General features: G+C 41.4%; 1 protein-coding gene across 4 annotated transcripts in view; it reads right to left on the reverse strand.

Annotated features, from left to right (window-relative positions):
* LOC119903877 (neuropilin-2-like) overlaps nucleotides 1–9,395 on the reverse strand; it is a 93,159-nt gene extending 83,764 nt beyond the window's left edge. For 3 of the 4 annotated variants that reach the window (XM_038720149.1, XM_038720147.1, XM_038720150.1), the window contains exon 1: nucleotides 8,393–9,395. In XM_038720149.1, the coding sequence (XP_038576077.1) occupies nucleotides 8,393–8,468 (76 nt within the window). In that variant the 5' untranslated portion in view covers nucleotides 8,469–9,395. The remainder of the gene's footprint in view (nucleotides 1–8,392) is intronic. The other variant, XM_038720148.1, reaches the window with a different exon arrangement.
* Between the last annotated feature and the right edge of the window lie 6,717 nt (nucleotides 9,396–16,112).

Here is a 16,112-nt window from a genome sequence, read left to right on the forward strand (position 1 = left end):
ACAAGAAAGGGAGCAGAAGAGATGTGAGGCAGGAAAGATGATAATGTAGGCGTTGAGAGAAAAGGGAAGAAGGGAAAGAGAAGTGTTGCAGTTGCTTTAAATCTTAAAACATAATTTTCCCAATTGGACTTTGTTTTAGAGACGTTGCTGTCGGTGTAACAAATGTTATGGTAACCAATGACATGATGGCCAAACGTACAAAAACAAAATCAAAATTGTAATGACCCAAAACTCGGCATGATACTGGACTCTGCACTAAACTTCTATGGTGAGTTGGTACCTCCTGTTTATAAGACAATATCAGCATAGGATGAAACAAAAGTGCAACATCAAATACATCACCAACTTTCTCTGTCTCAGTTGGTCCATCACAGAGGAAATAAACACTTCCCTCCTCTTGACCCCCGACTTTGCACAAGACAGCATCACTCTCTACCACATCAGCATGTGTGATCTTCAGGGAGAGCTTGTTTTTAGACCACAGCTTCACAACAAGCGCACAAACACAAACTGCTGAACATCACTTCTCCCCCCCTCTGGCTTAGACATCACTGAATTCAGACCACACACACAGAATAAGCAGCAGTAAACGGTGCTAAGCAGTCAAGCAGGGATATAAGACAGGTCACTGCATTATTTATAGTTCTGCCACGTTCAGTATTGCATCCTGATAACACCTATTCAGCAATTTTCCCCCACATGTGCATACCACGCTTCCACATGGAGCTGCTTTGCAAAATTGAACTAGATCCTTGTTTGTTGGCCCCAAATGCAAATTTTCTGACCTTGTTTCTAAGCTCTCTTACAGATTCATGTTCCTTCAGAGTAGGGAGTCTGATTTGACTCTAAAGGGACACTTTCCAGCCTGTCACAATCGATTTGCTCGTGTGTGAGAACTGTGCTAATGAGTTGGACCATAGTCCACATTCATTTTCATTGGCCACAATGAAAGCATGAGTGGTTTAGTAAGAGTGTAAGAGAGGGAGAAAGTGTGTCTCACCCAGCTAACCAGAGAGCTTGCTAGGAGAGAGGCTATCATTTGGCAGATCAACTTATTATCCACCAACACTGGCCCCGATACTCAGCACAGTGAGTCTCACATTATCATTATTGTTACCCTGTTGGACGCAGGTCCTTAAATCAGTATACTCTGACCATCTGCATCAAAGCCTGAGAGGGGGCGAAGATATTTTTTCCCATTGATTTCCCTGCATTTCTTACTGTTTACAATGGATTTTCAGAAGGATGGCTTGGGTCCAGCATCATGAAGCATTCACAGCGAGCTTCAGGCATTGTTACCTTAAACGGTGAAAATACAGATAGATTCGCAGTAAAAAGCTTTTATGTGACTCTCTGTGTATGAGAAACAGTGAAAATATCAGCCTGAAATGTCTTCTTTGGACCAAAACCAAGGAGCTTTTAGTCATCGAAACCTGGGAAACCTCAGGAATGGACAGAAAGAGAGAGAGAGAGAGAGAGAAAGGGAGAAGGAGTCAGAGCAGGACGAAAGAAAAAGAGAGTGCCAGAACATCTGTCTCTCATCATCTGAAAAGAGAAAGTCAGCAGCTCAGAAAAGCTCAGTGGACAGAAAATACAACTCTATCGCACACACACACACACACACACACACACACACACATAGACACACAAACAGGTGGGGTTGTGCTTTTCTCCAGGTGCCCTGCATTAAGCCACAGTGGAAAACTACAGAGAGAAGAGAGAGAGTGTGTTTAAAATAGACAGAGGGATGGTGGAGGACTACAAAGGATCTGAGAAACAAAAAAGAGTGATGGGAACACGGAGAGAAGAGAGACAAGGACTCATAAAAAGGAAGGATGAGTGTGTGATACAGAAAAAGAACTGACGTGAGAACAAGCTTCTCAACTCAGGAGCAAAGACATTACCTGATCTGTGGGGCTTTAGAGGGTGGAGAGAGAATATGATGGCGGAAAAGGGAAGCTACAGAGAAAGATTTAAGATCAATAACAGAGAGAATAGCAATGAGTAACTGAAAAGCTAACCAAAGGAGAACAGTATGATGAAGAACAGTTTGGCAGAGAAGGGTAGTTTGCTCTGATAAATGATCTGTGGTAATCAGAATAAATTGACATTTCTGTAAACGATGCACCATTTAGGTAAACTATCCAACAAGTCCTCCAAATGAAATGGCCATGCCCTTTAGAATGACACAAGTGTTTTCTGATCTGATGCCCCCGTCAGCGCTACATCATGATTTGTCTGTAGAGCCAAAAGGGCCACGTGTTCCTATCTGGTCCCATTTACTTTAGGGCTTTACTAAACCTAAACATTATTCAGATGACACAGCGGGACTTTCTTTGTATGTAGTTTACATCTCTGTCTGTTCCTGTTTCAGTCAAAAATGTGCGTTGCTATAAAATCTACTTTATATAAATAAAGTTTAAATAAACACAGGCACTGGTAAAGTAGGTTTCTGGCTCCCTAAAAAAAAAAGTCTCCTTCTTATCGCAAGAAACGCTTCAAGTGCCGTAAAAGCCAGTTACGACCAAAGATATTCACAATGTTGTAAAGCATAACCACGTAATAAAAACAATGTCACATACTGTTCTTAACTACATCCAAACATCATCCTGGCAGCATCTTCAGGTTTTAGTTTTAGAAAATGTTTGCACTAAAACCTTTTACTACCAAAGAATCTGTGTTCTAACCCTGGAGCCTGTTACCACTCATCATAATATACTCAATAGTTGATTGTGTAAAGAATTTGTGTTATTGCATTTAGGAACTGTAAAATACAACAACCCACTTAATGCAATGTATCAGCCTTTTAAGATATTTATGAATGAAACTTTAACAACAAGCCAGATTAATGGATTTCCAACTGTTGAGCTTTATTCTTTTCCTGGCAGTGGGAACAACGACGTGAAAACCTAGATTGCCACAGATTGACAGACTCTTAGAGAATGGAGAATTAAAAAAGAAAAGAATAAGTGGATGAAAGAGTAAAGGGATTCCGCACCGTGGCAAAGTCGGGGCGAAAAGAAGGTGAGGGAGGTTTCTTAATCGGAGCGAGGGAAAACACTGCCAGAGGGAGGAGTGGAGAAAGAGACAGAGTGCGCTATTAAAGGAGAGGTGAAGTGCCATGAAAAGAGGAAAAACAACAGGATGATTCAGCGTGAAGGGAGAGAGAAAAAGGAAAACAACCTGTGGCCTCGCACGGCACTGCTCTGGAGGGACTACTGAGGACACAGAAGGCTTAGCTCACACACAAACACACACATTTCTCTTGGCGTGTGATGTTTTTTTGAAAGAAGCAAGGACAGACAAATGTCCTCATTTGAAGGTTTCCCATGATCTCCCCTTCTCTCCGAGGACATGTTATTCACTCGTGTACAAATACAAGAACACACGCTCGCAAATAAACTGATCTCCCCATCCTCTCTAATTACTCCAGTCATTACCAATGGTCAATGAAGACACTAGAATACTAACAGTTTACTAATGACATGATAACTGTAATTAGACCATCCTGCTGGACCCACTAATTGTCCTTTCCCTTTTACAGACGAGCGAGGAGCAGAGACAAAGACAGAGAGACTGTGCCGAACGTAATTAGCTTAATGTTTATTCAGTCACTGCAAACTAGTTTTTTGAAGTCAGTGGACCAGTCCCAAGGGAAGTATAAGGCCTCTTGTTTGACTCCCCAAATTCATGTTTTTAAGAGTTGTGTGGCTAATTTAAAGGTATATTTCAGAGATGTACTATTACTTAAAAGTGCCTTAAAAAGAAAAGAAAGGAGAAGAAAAACACAGCAGTCTGAGTCACTCAATGAATAAGGATAACCCTTAATCCTGAAACCTGGTGGAGAACACCTGCTACCTGCAGGATAATTAAAATGAAATCAATTTCGAAAAAAAAGTCTCCAGAAAAGTGTCACCTGCCACAGATTAGCATACTCTGTCACATACAAAGATTTAAATCGAACCATCACAATAAAGGGATTTAGCAGAGGGTTTTAATTTGAGTTGGCTACTATTATTAAATAAATTTCATGACCTCTTTGTGTACAAAACTGTCTGGTTTGTTCTACAGTTTTAATAGAATTAAACCAGTGGGAGCTGAAAAATAATCATTCTTCAAGATCATTTTTTAGAAAAGTATATCTCTTGCCTATATTGTAATCAGAGTATTTATTAATAATGTACTTTACCTTGTCCAGAAACCCTCCTGTGCTTGACAGAGGGGAGGAATAAATCTGGGCTGGTTTACTGCAGGTGGCTCCACTCAACTACTGCTTCACACTCTGCTGCTTTCCTCTTATTTCACTAATGCCCTCTCATGCTCTCCCCCTCCCTGTTTCCCCCTTTCCCTCTCTCTTCTGCACTACCTAATGCTCATGGTTCCTTGCCCTCTCCTGCTCACGCTTTCTCTTGTTATTGCGTCATTGTTTCAAGGCACTGTACAGGGATGAAGATTCACAAGCCACACTGTTAAAACAAATCCTGGCCTTTTGTATCAGTGAACCATCTAACACATCTGAAAAAACAGTAGTAAGTAAGAAAAACTCATATAGGAGGGAAAATTTCAGATGTGGGAAATACACAGACAAACATGTATGGTTGAGCTAATTTCAGAGGCACTAATTGCCTCTTCTTTTTATAGCCAATTGCAGTATGTTTTTTCATAATACTGAGCATTCATTCACTCACTCTTTTCTACTGTTTGACTTCCCATAATGTGCAGATTTATTTCTAGCCTTTCTGGAATACGCTTGCCAATATTCAAATGCATGGAGTAATTATCCACCAAATCACACAATTACAGTGAGAGGAACGGATACAGTTAAATTCCTATTTCTAGAATATGATATCTTAAATATTTCAGGGTAACAACGGATCCTTTCTAATGCAAAGTAATTACAAAGAACAACTGTGTTAGTGGCAATCAATTCATTATGTAGTTAGCTAAAACAGGGTATAACCCCATTGTGTGAACAAATGACATGGATGGTTTGTTTTATTGATGGCCAGTTGAAGCTTACAAAGCACTATGACCCACACCAATGTAACATTTAATTATTACAAGCTGACCCCAAGGGGCACAAAATACTGAATCCTAGGCATTCTCTATGGGCCCCTCCCTGCATCCTATTCATTTTAGTAGTTTGTGGGCCCTCCTCACATAACTGCCTTGTGTACTCGCCTTTTACCCCCAGTCCTACATCCCTGCAGCAGCACTACTCGTGTTGGATGTGGGGCTAAAGCCCTAGGGTAGAAAATAAATAATGCAGACAGAATACTTGGTGTACATAAAGTTATACAATTCAAAACAAAGCAAAGAATGCCGCTGCCTGCTCTGGCTGCTGCCTATACTGTAGCACACACTACTGAAAGGTAACCATTTGCAGAATGTGTGGACTTTAAAACTATGTCAAAGTTATTTATGTCCCTATGTGGAGTTGTTGACTTTTTCAACCCAAATGCTGGAAAAGACAGAAGACTTCTAAAATCACACTAGGTTGATTGGAGCCATCAAAAACAGCCTCATAAACCTGTCCTTGGAGCAGACCTGTGGGCAAATCACCACACTACCAGTTTACTTCTCACAGTGAGTCTGTTTCATCATCCAGCATATTTGAGCAGAGACACTATGGAAGCAGACAGCTGGTCTTGAGTGGCCAATTATGTCCGTTTATCTCCCTTCCAGGCACAGCTGCGATCAAACAGAATGAAGAAACAGGATCAAACAGCGAGGCTAAAAATCATTCTTCCGTTTCGTTCACTTCTTTTTGCAGCTTCCCTCTGCCTTTTTCTGTCTCTGTTACTTCCTCCCCCTGTACTTCCATTCCTCCCTCCTGCCTCTCTCTCTGTATTTATATATATACTTCTTAGTCTCACTATCCTTTCCTTGCTCATCTCTCCCAAGACAACGGAGCAGAGGCATCTGTAAAAGTTTACTGCTGATGAAGCTTTGTCGTGCATAGCCTACACTGAGCCTGAGTGTGTGCTCCAGTGGTTCTCAGTGTACCAGCGAAGAGATCTCAGAAGGAGCTAGAGGGGGGTCACCCGAAAAATGAAGATTCCTCTATTGTCAACAGGTACTCTGGTGTCAGAGAAATAACCGAATATCAACAAGTCCCCATATCAAAATAGGAAAGTTTGTCAGTGCCTTTCAAAACAACACATATTAGCATTTTATGGTGTAAAGACATGCTTATTTTTAGGAAACTAATTGTGGTTAAGTTTAGGGAAAGTTTGCAGTCATGGTTAAAAAAAGACTGCTGGTAGAAACTGGAGTCTAGATTTAACCTGAATGCCACACCTTCCCTTTGAAATTTTGCTGTGCAATAGAACCTCACTCCATACTTCCCACTTGGGCGTTGACTTTAAACAAGCTATTGATCAAACGACCAGTTGTCATTTCTCTGGATAGGATAGGCTTGGAAATACTGTAGGTTTTACACACAGTCTCAGCAGTTATTACTGATTTGTGAAAACCCAAACATTTAGAGGTCATGGAAATCTCCACACATAGCAGTTCCTTCCATGGCATCTTTTCACATCAGAGGTGAAATGTGATGTAAAGAATGCCTCCACTGTGCTCAGCCTACACTGTTTTTCTCCAAAACAACATTTGGCAGACCACTCAGTCCAAGTCATGAGATCTGCAAAAGCCCCACTAACCTCCTGAATAAGCCCTAAATCAATAAAACCTATAATGCAACTAACTTCTCCACAGCTACTCTCTTCTGTCCCCTCTATTGCAATTAACTACACACACGTGACTCAAAGCAGAAAGTGGGCCTAGAGGTGAAATTAAAATTATTCTGCAATGTTAAGTCTGTTTTGTTTATAGACTGTGTCTAGCTTTTTGTATTGAAACATTGGTCATCAAGTTCAGCAGGGTTTTTGCTTCTATGCACATGATAATAAGTGGAGTTCCACGGTAAAATATTATGTTAATTGACTCTTCTTTGGAGGAGACATAATTACCCATAAACGCTAGCAGCGAATTTAAGTGTTGATATCTTGATCTGCGTCACCACATGTAGGTAAAAAATGATTTTTCCGGTGTCTGCCTCGTGCGTAAAGATTGTTGGTATACGCACAAAAACGTACAAAGTACGTTGGTAATGCGTTTAACGTAGGTCTTTTGCCTTGCCCCTTTGATCTAGTGTACATCGCAGAGCTTGCACCGTTGCACACATCAGAGCCTGTGTGTATGCACAAAGATAAACTGCGGATGGGTGTTACAGGGTGTTATGCAGCTACAAACCCCACACGGACTCGGGGAGTAACAGACCAAGTCAGCCAGCATCCTCGGTTGTTGGAGGCAGAATGAGACCCCCGTGCATCTGGAGCGCCGGTGCTGGTCTCCGGTAAACTGAGACAGTAGCCCGGTTAGATTCACGCCACCTCCTCGCACAACCGGCAATAATATTGTGTAGCCCTGTTGCATGCAACTGCCAGCCCTGAGGTAAAAGTCTTTCAAGGAATGTAATAAGTACATTACATGGACAACTTAAGAGATAAAACAAGTACGATGAAGTCACTATAAATTCTATTGAGCCGCTACCTTACAGACCACTGGCACTCACATTAGTCTCGATATGAAGAATATAGGAACATTATAGCGATTTTTCATTATTCAACAGCTCTCCCGAGGACAGTCATTTATTAAGCTGCACATTAAAATCCACAGTATACGGTTAAGATGTTTTTTCAAGACTACAAAAAAAAAAAAAGAAATCAATATTGACATCAAGCCAACATCCCAAAATACTGAAGTTATTATAGGACGGAGTGAAGCCAGCAGTGGAGTGGAACGATGAAAAATGTGCAGGTGATGATGATACTTGTAAAATCACCTTTGTTAGAAAGTTGTCTGCCTATACAAACGGGCGACATCGGGCTTTAAAACTAACGCAAATGACTTTCAGGAAATTAATTAAGGCTTTTGTTAGAAAAAAGTCACTGACCTTGTTAACTTTGATCACTCATTACAAGTTGTTTAATCATTTTTTTAATACCTTGCCGCCTCTGGTGCCGACCGAGTCAAGACTGGAGATCCTGTAGCAGAGATCTCCCTCATAATTGTGCAAAAACTGAGCTAATCACTGTCCCACCGGCACAATGATTATCAACGCATTATTTGAAAAGGAAGGCAGGTTTGGGTATCCCGTTGTCACAAAGTGCTCAATGATTTTGGTTTCCCAAAAAATTGAATCTTTACATTTATTACGCATTTTGGTTTGACGTGGAAACAGAACTTTTCCATCCCTGATGCGTTTTATATTAACACCATACTTGTGATGTGGATTAGTAAAAGGTTCACTGGAAAAGCGGTTTAATTTCCATTTAACACCTACTCGTGACAGTGTGATTTGAGCGGGCAGCAAAAGTGTCAAACTTACCTCCTTCCTCTGCTTTTACTGCTGAAGGCAAAATAAAGGCCAGTAAACATCCACAAAGCCATACGAATAAATCCATCTTTTCCCCCTCGGATGTGGAAAACCACCTCTTCTCCTCCTCTGTGGTTTTATTCAGTATATCTGACACAAAGCTCGAGTCCAAAGTCCCCTTTTCCAGTTCTTTATTTATTTGAAGCGCAACACAAATAGTGCCCCAAATCCACCACAAATGTCGGGTTGCGTTCGCAGGGCTCTCCAAGAATATATTGCGCTGGTTGAACAGTATTTGCACAGTATTTGTACAAGCTTTGTGAGTGTGTGCTTCTTCTTTTGGAAAAAAAACAACTGCGCAAATTGATCTGAAATCAATTTCTATTGTAAACACATTTTAAAGCCTCACAATCCATTGCGGTGAGCGCAGCCGGCTGCACTGTGTCCCCCTGTCAGTAAAAACGCGCGTGGGAATAAAACCTTGCCGACACGGTCGTTGACAAAATCATAAATTTCAAACAAAGTGGAAATCACCGGTTGAAAACACCAGGAACAAATGCAACCATTGAGTTTGACAAAATCTGAAAAAAGTAACTAGAGTGGTTCCTCCTCCTTTCGATAAACCCCCCAAATCTTTTGCTCTGGCTGTCTTTCCCAAATTGCGCAACTAGTTGGTAAAATTATTAAAAAAGAAACAAAATCCCATGGATTTCCCTCTTAACATACTGTCCCGATAACGGTTCGTTCTTGCGCAAAAGATAACACAAGATCTCCTGGATGAGGCAGCTCCGGCGTGCGTGCGTAAAACTGATCGGGAGAAAATAAACGTGCAGCCTCTCCTCTCTCCTCCTGCAAACTGCGTTTCCTCGCTGAAACACGCTCTTCTATGTCCGCTCCCTTCCTCTCTCTCTCTCTCTCCTCAACGCTCAGTATGTCTCTCTCTCTCTCGTTCCCTCTCCCGGCAGCTCCGGCAGTGCGCTCCTTCCCCTCCGATCTCCGCCGGGTTTGTGGCAGCGGGCAGGACTGCTCACTCTGTCCCCAGTCTCGGTGTGCGTGCACGCCATGCGCGCGATCGTGTATCGGATTACAGTAGGCACCTCGGCCCGCCTCCATATAGCCCCCTCACTGATTAAAGAGCAGTTTCATCTCCCTTTCACTCCCTTCTCCCTCTCTTTTTGCCTCACCCTCTTGTACCTTTCTGTATCTTTCCCACTCTCTCCCTGTGGTACATTTATATCAAATTTATATCTTTCTATCTTCTACCTATCTTCCCATTTCACTCATCTTCCTTTCCTTTCTCTATCTAGGTACTCCCTCCTTTCCTCTTTTATGTCCTTCCCATCTCTCTCTTTCTCCCTCCACCTTTCTCTTTGAATAGAGGGAGGTGGAAATAAGAAAGGCAGAACACAGGGAAAGAAGGGGCCCACAGCACAGCTTTATGAGCTTTTGTAGTAGTGCTGGGAGCTTTAAAAGGAAAGTAATGCTGGTTTATAGCATTACTACGGAAACACCAACCATGTGCATGTATAAAACAATGAAAACGGAAAAGATTATGATGAGTAATTAAGTAATCAAATACCGAAAATACTTGACTAATAATATTAGACTTATGATAAAGTTTAACAGCAGAATTTTCTTTTCTGTTAAAAATAATTACTTGTCACGCATAGCAGCCATTGTGGTAAAAATGGTTGAGCTCTTAAATGAAAACATTCACTCACACCTTCCTGCACACACACTCACACTCTCTTGTCTGCAGGCCAATGCAAAAAGCTGTTTACCAAGGGGACATAGGTTAGTCGCAAATAGAATCTATACAACAAGATATAGACAGCAATAGGACGCTGACATACTCACACACACATACACACACTTACAAATCAACATGTTCACAGGCATGGACATGTTCACACACACACACACACACACACACACACATACAAATAGCCGGGGAATTTCACGGGAATTGGATGAATTTTTGCACACCTATTGTTTCAAACGTGATACAATTTCACTCTCTTTTCTGGTTTTCTCTCTCTCTCTCTCTCGTTCCCTCTCAGTAGTATAATACAGGGAGGAGGACTGTGGGAGGTGTGTTTTAAAGCCTGTAGCAACACCAAAGCTTGTGGTCTGAAAAACTAACCAAATCTTGGCTCACGCACTGCCTTCCCAGGACACACCCTGCACACATTCACACACAGATGCACACACATACAGGCCATAATGACACAGCTGAACTCACCATTGACCACTCAGTAAAACTCCTGCAGTGCACTGAGTTATCTCGTGGGAAGAAAATCCCTATTTAAACCACCACAGAGAAGAAAAACACACGATTGCTGATGCTTTTTTTTCACAACACAATTATTTATAGTCAGCCTGAACTTTTCTGACACAGGCGTTTCTGAGAACAAGCAATCTTAAACAGTGACATTTATTTCACAGTCCTGGCTGAGGGAGCTAGGAGTGTAAATCAGCCATATTATAATTTCCTGATCAGTTTTACTTTTACTGTAATAGGCCTAAAACTACCATTGTGAGTGAATGACTGGTCTCATTTCAGGACAGTGACATGTGACACACGCACGCAGGCTCACATACACATCATCAAACTGTCACTCAGATGTTTCCTAACATCTCTGGAGGTCTGAAGGTATTAAGTTCTTTTTCCATGACAGGTCTGTGTGTGTGTGTGTGTGTGAAAGAGAGAGTAACAGTCACCCTACTCATTCCTTTGGTCCCTCTAGTCATACAAACTCTTTAACCGGTCCCTCTCTCCCCTCGTCCTGTGTCTCTCCACTGAAACTAAACCTACCTTAGCCCAACTGGAATCTGTCAAGTGTTGAGAGAACTGAGAAATCACATGCAAATATCAATGTAACATTCCACTGAGTTATTAGAAATGTCTTATTTTGACCAATAAAGAACAGATAGGTGCAGCATAGGTGCAGCAAATTGCGCCCGGTACGGTCCTGTCCTTTAAGCTTGAAATTGTGAACTTTGTATGAACCAAAAACAGCCTTATTTACCTTAAGCAGTGATGTTTATTTTATCATTAAAATATTATTTAATTCGAATTCAAAGTTTTACATGAAAACAATGTTTTATGGGGGTGGTGATGGAGCAGTGGGTAAGACACATGCCTTTGGTGTGAGAGACCGGGGTTCAATTCCCCACTGTGACCCATCTACCAATGTGTCCCTGACACTCAACTCCTATTGTGACATGTATAGCAAATGTAAGTCACTTTGGATAAAAGTGTCAGGTAAATTAATAAATGTAATCCACATTTCCAAATTTCCAAAGTCCTTAAATTGAAGTGAAATTATAATCTGTGTTTAGGTATGAAATGAGAACAGAGCATGCTGAATGTAAAAAGTGTCTTAAATCTTAGTATGCACAAGGTGGCTGGATGAATTTGGACAGGAAAAGTAAGCAATAATGTCTTGCGAATGATTCTGAATTTACACCTATCTACCACATGGACCCAAGCCTTCTGGGCTTTCCCTTCACGCATTCTTCTGTATAACTTGCAACAGTATGTTGTGAAACTAAGATATGCTAATCCATGACACCTTTTCTGCTTGCCAAGCAATGGACTGGGTTTCCCATAAGTCACCACTGACATCACCGAGAATCCATTTTAGAATGGACAGAGAAGCTGCCTGTGCTCACACAGTCCCAGTGTTTCTCCCTCACTGAAAACCTGCAACGGTCTAAGGTCATAGCATGTTAATGAATATGTTGGGCTGTGTTTCTGGATGTGTGCCTAGTGTCAAGTTTTGTGGTGTAAAAGTAAAACAGAGAATTAAACAAAACCAAAACTGTGCAGCCGCTGGCAGGGAAGATGAGAGACAGCGAGACAGTCTGGAAGGTGGAGCTTTTCTTTCCGGTGGAGCACTGGGCCCAGGTGCTCCAGATCTGGGGAGGCACGGCAATGAGCTCCTCGAACACAAACACCGCATGGATAGGTCAGCATGGGTAAATGCAGTACCTGACCCAGCACACACACACACTCAGGCCACACAGGGGCCGTCACAGTTACAACAGAGCTGTGAAACCAGTGGAGGGTAAGGTGATCCTCGCTCTGCGTCAGGGGAAGAACTTGTCTGCTGGCCTGTCGACAGGCACTACTGGCCCTGTCCACACCTTGCTGACACACTGCATCCTCTATCGCTCTCTCTTGTTCAGTTGATTTGATGAATGATTTTATGCATTCATTTCTATCATTTCATTGCTTTCTAAATGTGCTGTTTTGTTTTTTCAACACTATCCTTGTTGTGCATCTCATTTTTGCCACCTGTTCATCTCTAAGTTTTCCTTCCTTGTTCACTGATACCTTATTTAATACCAAATTTTCTATTTGTTTTCCTTCTAACATTTATTTTTCCTTCAATCTTTCATTGTATTTCATCTCGTTCTTCATTTCCTTTCCTTGCCTTTCCTCTCTTCTCTCCACACGTTGCCACTCTACACTCTCTTTTTCCCCATCCATCCCAAGAGGGATTCACTTTTGGGAGTTAAGCGATGAAGACTAACCACATTCAGACCCCCCATACATGAAGCTGTTTTTCCTTTTCTATTTAGTTTCTTAATCAGCAATATTAGTAAAGGGTCTAAAGGGTCCCGCAAAAATAAAGTATTAGAAATGAACCACAAACGAATAAAAGCTTCTGTCTGACCCAGTTCCAAAACAACGTGTGGATACTGAATTTTAAAAAAATCAACTTAGAAACTACCATAGAAACTGAAAAAATGACTTCCACTCTGAACTTGTACTGAGAGTAACCTTAATTCAGTCTTAGAATGGGGCTGTTTAAAACTTGTGGAGTCTTTGCAGTAAGTCATTTCTCTCCTTCCCCTTGTGATCACCATAGCAATTTCTACGGATTCCTGTTATTCATGATGTACTATGAAATGATGGCTCAGCAGCAAGCTAGGGACAAAAGTACAATGACACAAAACCTGAATGTGAAATGTGATAATAACATTACCATATTTGCAACTTTGCAACAACATATTTGTGCTGCCCTCTGCAAACTTTGTTGTTTTTTGTTCATCAAAAATACTACTGAATATCAAGATTCTTATTCTGGAGATATCAGGTATTTTCAGGGCAGTGTCACTTTGCGAACGGGCCGCTCAGTGATCCAAAATAACCACCAAAATGTTACCAGCCCACCGAGATTTCTCCCAATCCTCTGGATTACCACTTTACCACTGCTTCCCTCCCTCCACCCATCTATGAGGTTAATGGCACATGAAGAATGTGTTGATCTCAGAGGGACCAGCAGCTCTGTGTCCATCAAACTCTCCTCACTTCTGTGCATATATATGTGTGTGTGTTTGTGTGCCTATTAATAAATATTTGTTTATGCATCTGCATGTCGGAGAGTTAAAAGATGTCTGTCTGAGTGCATAGTTGGAAGATCTCTTTGACATATTAGAAGTTTTTTTTTTACCTGTGTGTGAGTGTGTATAGTGTTAACACGTTGACACCAGACTCCAGGGACGCTGCAGCGGCTGTATTGTGTCCAGTTTTTCACCCACTGTCCAATTTCCTGTTCAAGATCTCTCCCATCTCACTGATCATGTTTCCTTCCTTCCCCTCTCTTCTCTTTTCCTCCCACAAAAAGTAATCATAAGTTTAGAGCAAATGCAGAGTCCAAAAAATCTAATCATTTGAAACACCCCCTATGCAATTCAAAAACATTCACACATTTCATTCTTTACCTGACCCACTGACATATCAACATGCCTCACAAACAGACACATTTGCACTCAGAGAGTAAATATTTATGTGTGCATACATCACCCATGGACTGACCGTATTTATCTGTAGTGCGGCAGATATTTCGTCCCCGGCGTGGGTACACAAGCGCTGAAACCACTCAGTAATGCAAACACACACACACACACAGACACACACACAACACACGTGCACACTCCCTGTGGCCTCATCAATAAGCCATATTACTGAGGAGGTCTTACGGGAAGCCACAGTAAATTAGTGTGTCAACAGTTAACATGGGCTGCACTGACATACTCATTTACAGCAGAGCTGAGACATGCTGCAGACACACACACACACACACACACACACACACACACACACACACAGCAGAGTACAGATATAGACACACAGATCTGTGAAGATTTACCCACATGCAGAGATGCACACTTGCACAGACACGTAACCACATGGATGAATGTGTAAAAAGACGCACATGGAGCTGACAAGTACAAAAATCAACATACATTATACTTGTAATACACATTGTGGAAATAGATGTACTTTCCACATTTACCTGTATATTATATGTACACATTTCCGAAGAAACTATTGTCCTGATGTGTGTGTTTTGTGTGTGTACATGTGCGCATGAGTGTACACATTTGTGTCTATAATACTATGTCCATGTGCATGTGTGTGTTTCTGTGTGGGTGTGCCACTAAGTGGTAATAATCACAGTACAGCCTGTGGATACTGCAGGGAGTCCACTCAGCTATTAGCAAGGACACCGAGGTGATAGAGAGAGGCAAACATACACACAGCCACACACACACACACACACACAAACAAGCACAGACGTTCACTGATACATAGACACATATTGTACAAACAAGCAGTGTCCAGGGATCACAGTCTGAGATGAGCACAGTCGGTGAAAAATGTCTGCTCTTTCTAATAACTTTACTGTCCAGCTTTTTCTCTTAGCTTTCCATATATTCTGTCTCTCTTTTCCTCTTTTGTTCTCTCTATCCTTTAACTATGTTTACCTTCTCTTGCCTCTTTATTTCTATCTATTTTGTATTTTCTTTCTTCGTTTTCTCTCTGCCTCTTTCATCCTGTACCATTTTCTTGTCTCCCCTCTGTCTGACTTTCTCATTTACTGCGCTCGCTTACCATATTTTTTCCCCTTGCCCCCCTCTCTGTGTCTTCGCTCTCTTTCTCTCTGCGTGGTTGTAGATAAGGATGTCCTCTCTGGATGTTTGACTCAGCTGGTAGCACAGCAGCAGCAGCAGCAGCTTAGTGCTGCTAACTGCTGAGGAAATGATAGGCAATGCAAAGATGTCAAACTGACTTTGTAACCACTCGTCAGAATCTTGTAATTGAACTGTTACTGTGCTTTTGGAGTAGGTGTCAAATTGATAAAGTCTTTTTCAAATGGACTGCAATTAAACTACAGTAATCTTGGGCTCATAACTTAAGTGTTAATAATATTTAAGACAAGACGTTGGATTTAATGTATGTTGTCACAGCAGTTGGTTGACACGTTTAGGAATGAAAAGGTGCCTGTATAAATTGACTTTTAGCTGAAGAGTGATTATAAGTTTATAAGATTAATGGCAGTTGTGAGGTTGTCTACATTCCTTAGAAGAGTTAGTTAGTCTGAATTTACTTTGCCTGTACGTCTAGTTACAAATATGTACACTGTATATGTTATATCATTGTGCTTTTATACTGAATTTGTTTTCATGCTAAGCGCTCACTACTGGTCTTTTCCTATTGAATTCACAATGATGAAGTTGAAATAAAAATACAAGACATATAATGCTCTGTGTATATGTGGTGATGGTGCAGTGGATAAAAAACATGCCTTCAGTGTGAGAGACCTGGGTTCAACTCCCCACTGTAACAATGTGTCCCTGAGCAAGACACTTAACCCCTTGTTGCTCCAGAGGCGTGCGACCACTGACATGTACAGTATAGGAATTGTAAGTTGCTTTG

The sequence above is a fragment of the Micropterus salmoides genome, unplaced genomic scaffold, assembly GCF_014851395.1.
Source record: "Micropterus salmoides isolate LMB-PRFRI ecotype aquatic unplaced genomic scaffold, ASM1485139v1 Ms_hic_scaffold_15, whole genome shotgun sequence".
In the NCBI taxonomy this organism is placed as follows: domain Eukaryota; kingdom Metazoa; phylum Chordata; class Actinopteri; order Centrarchiformes; family Centrarchidae; genus Micropterus; species Micropterus salmoides.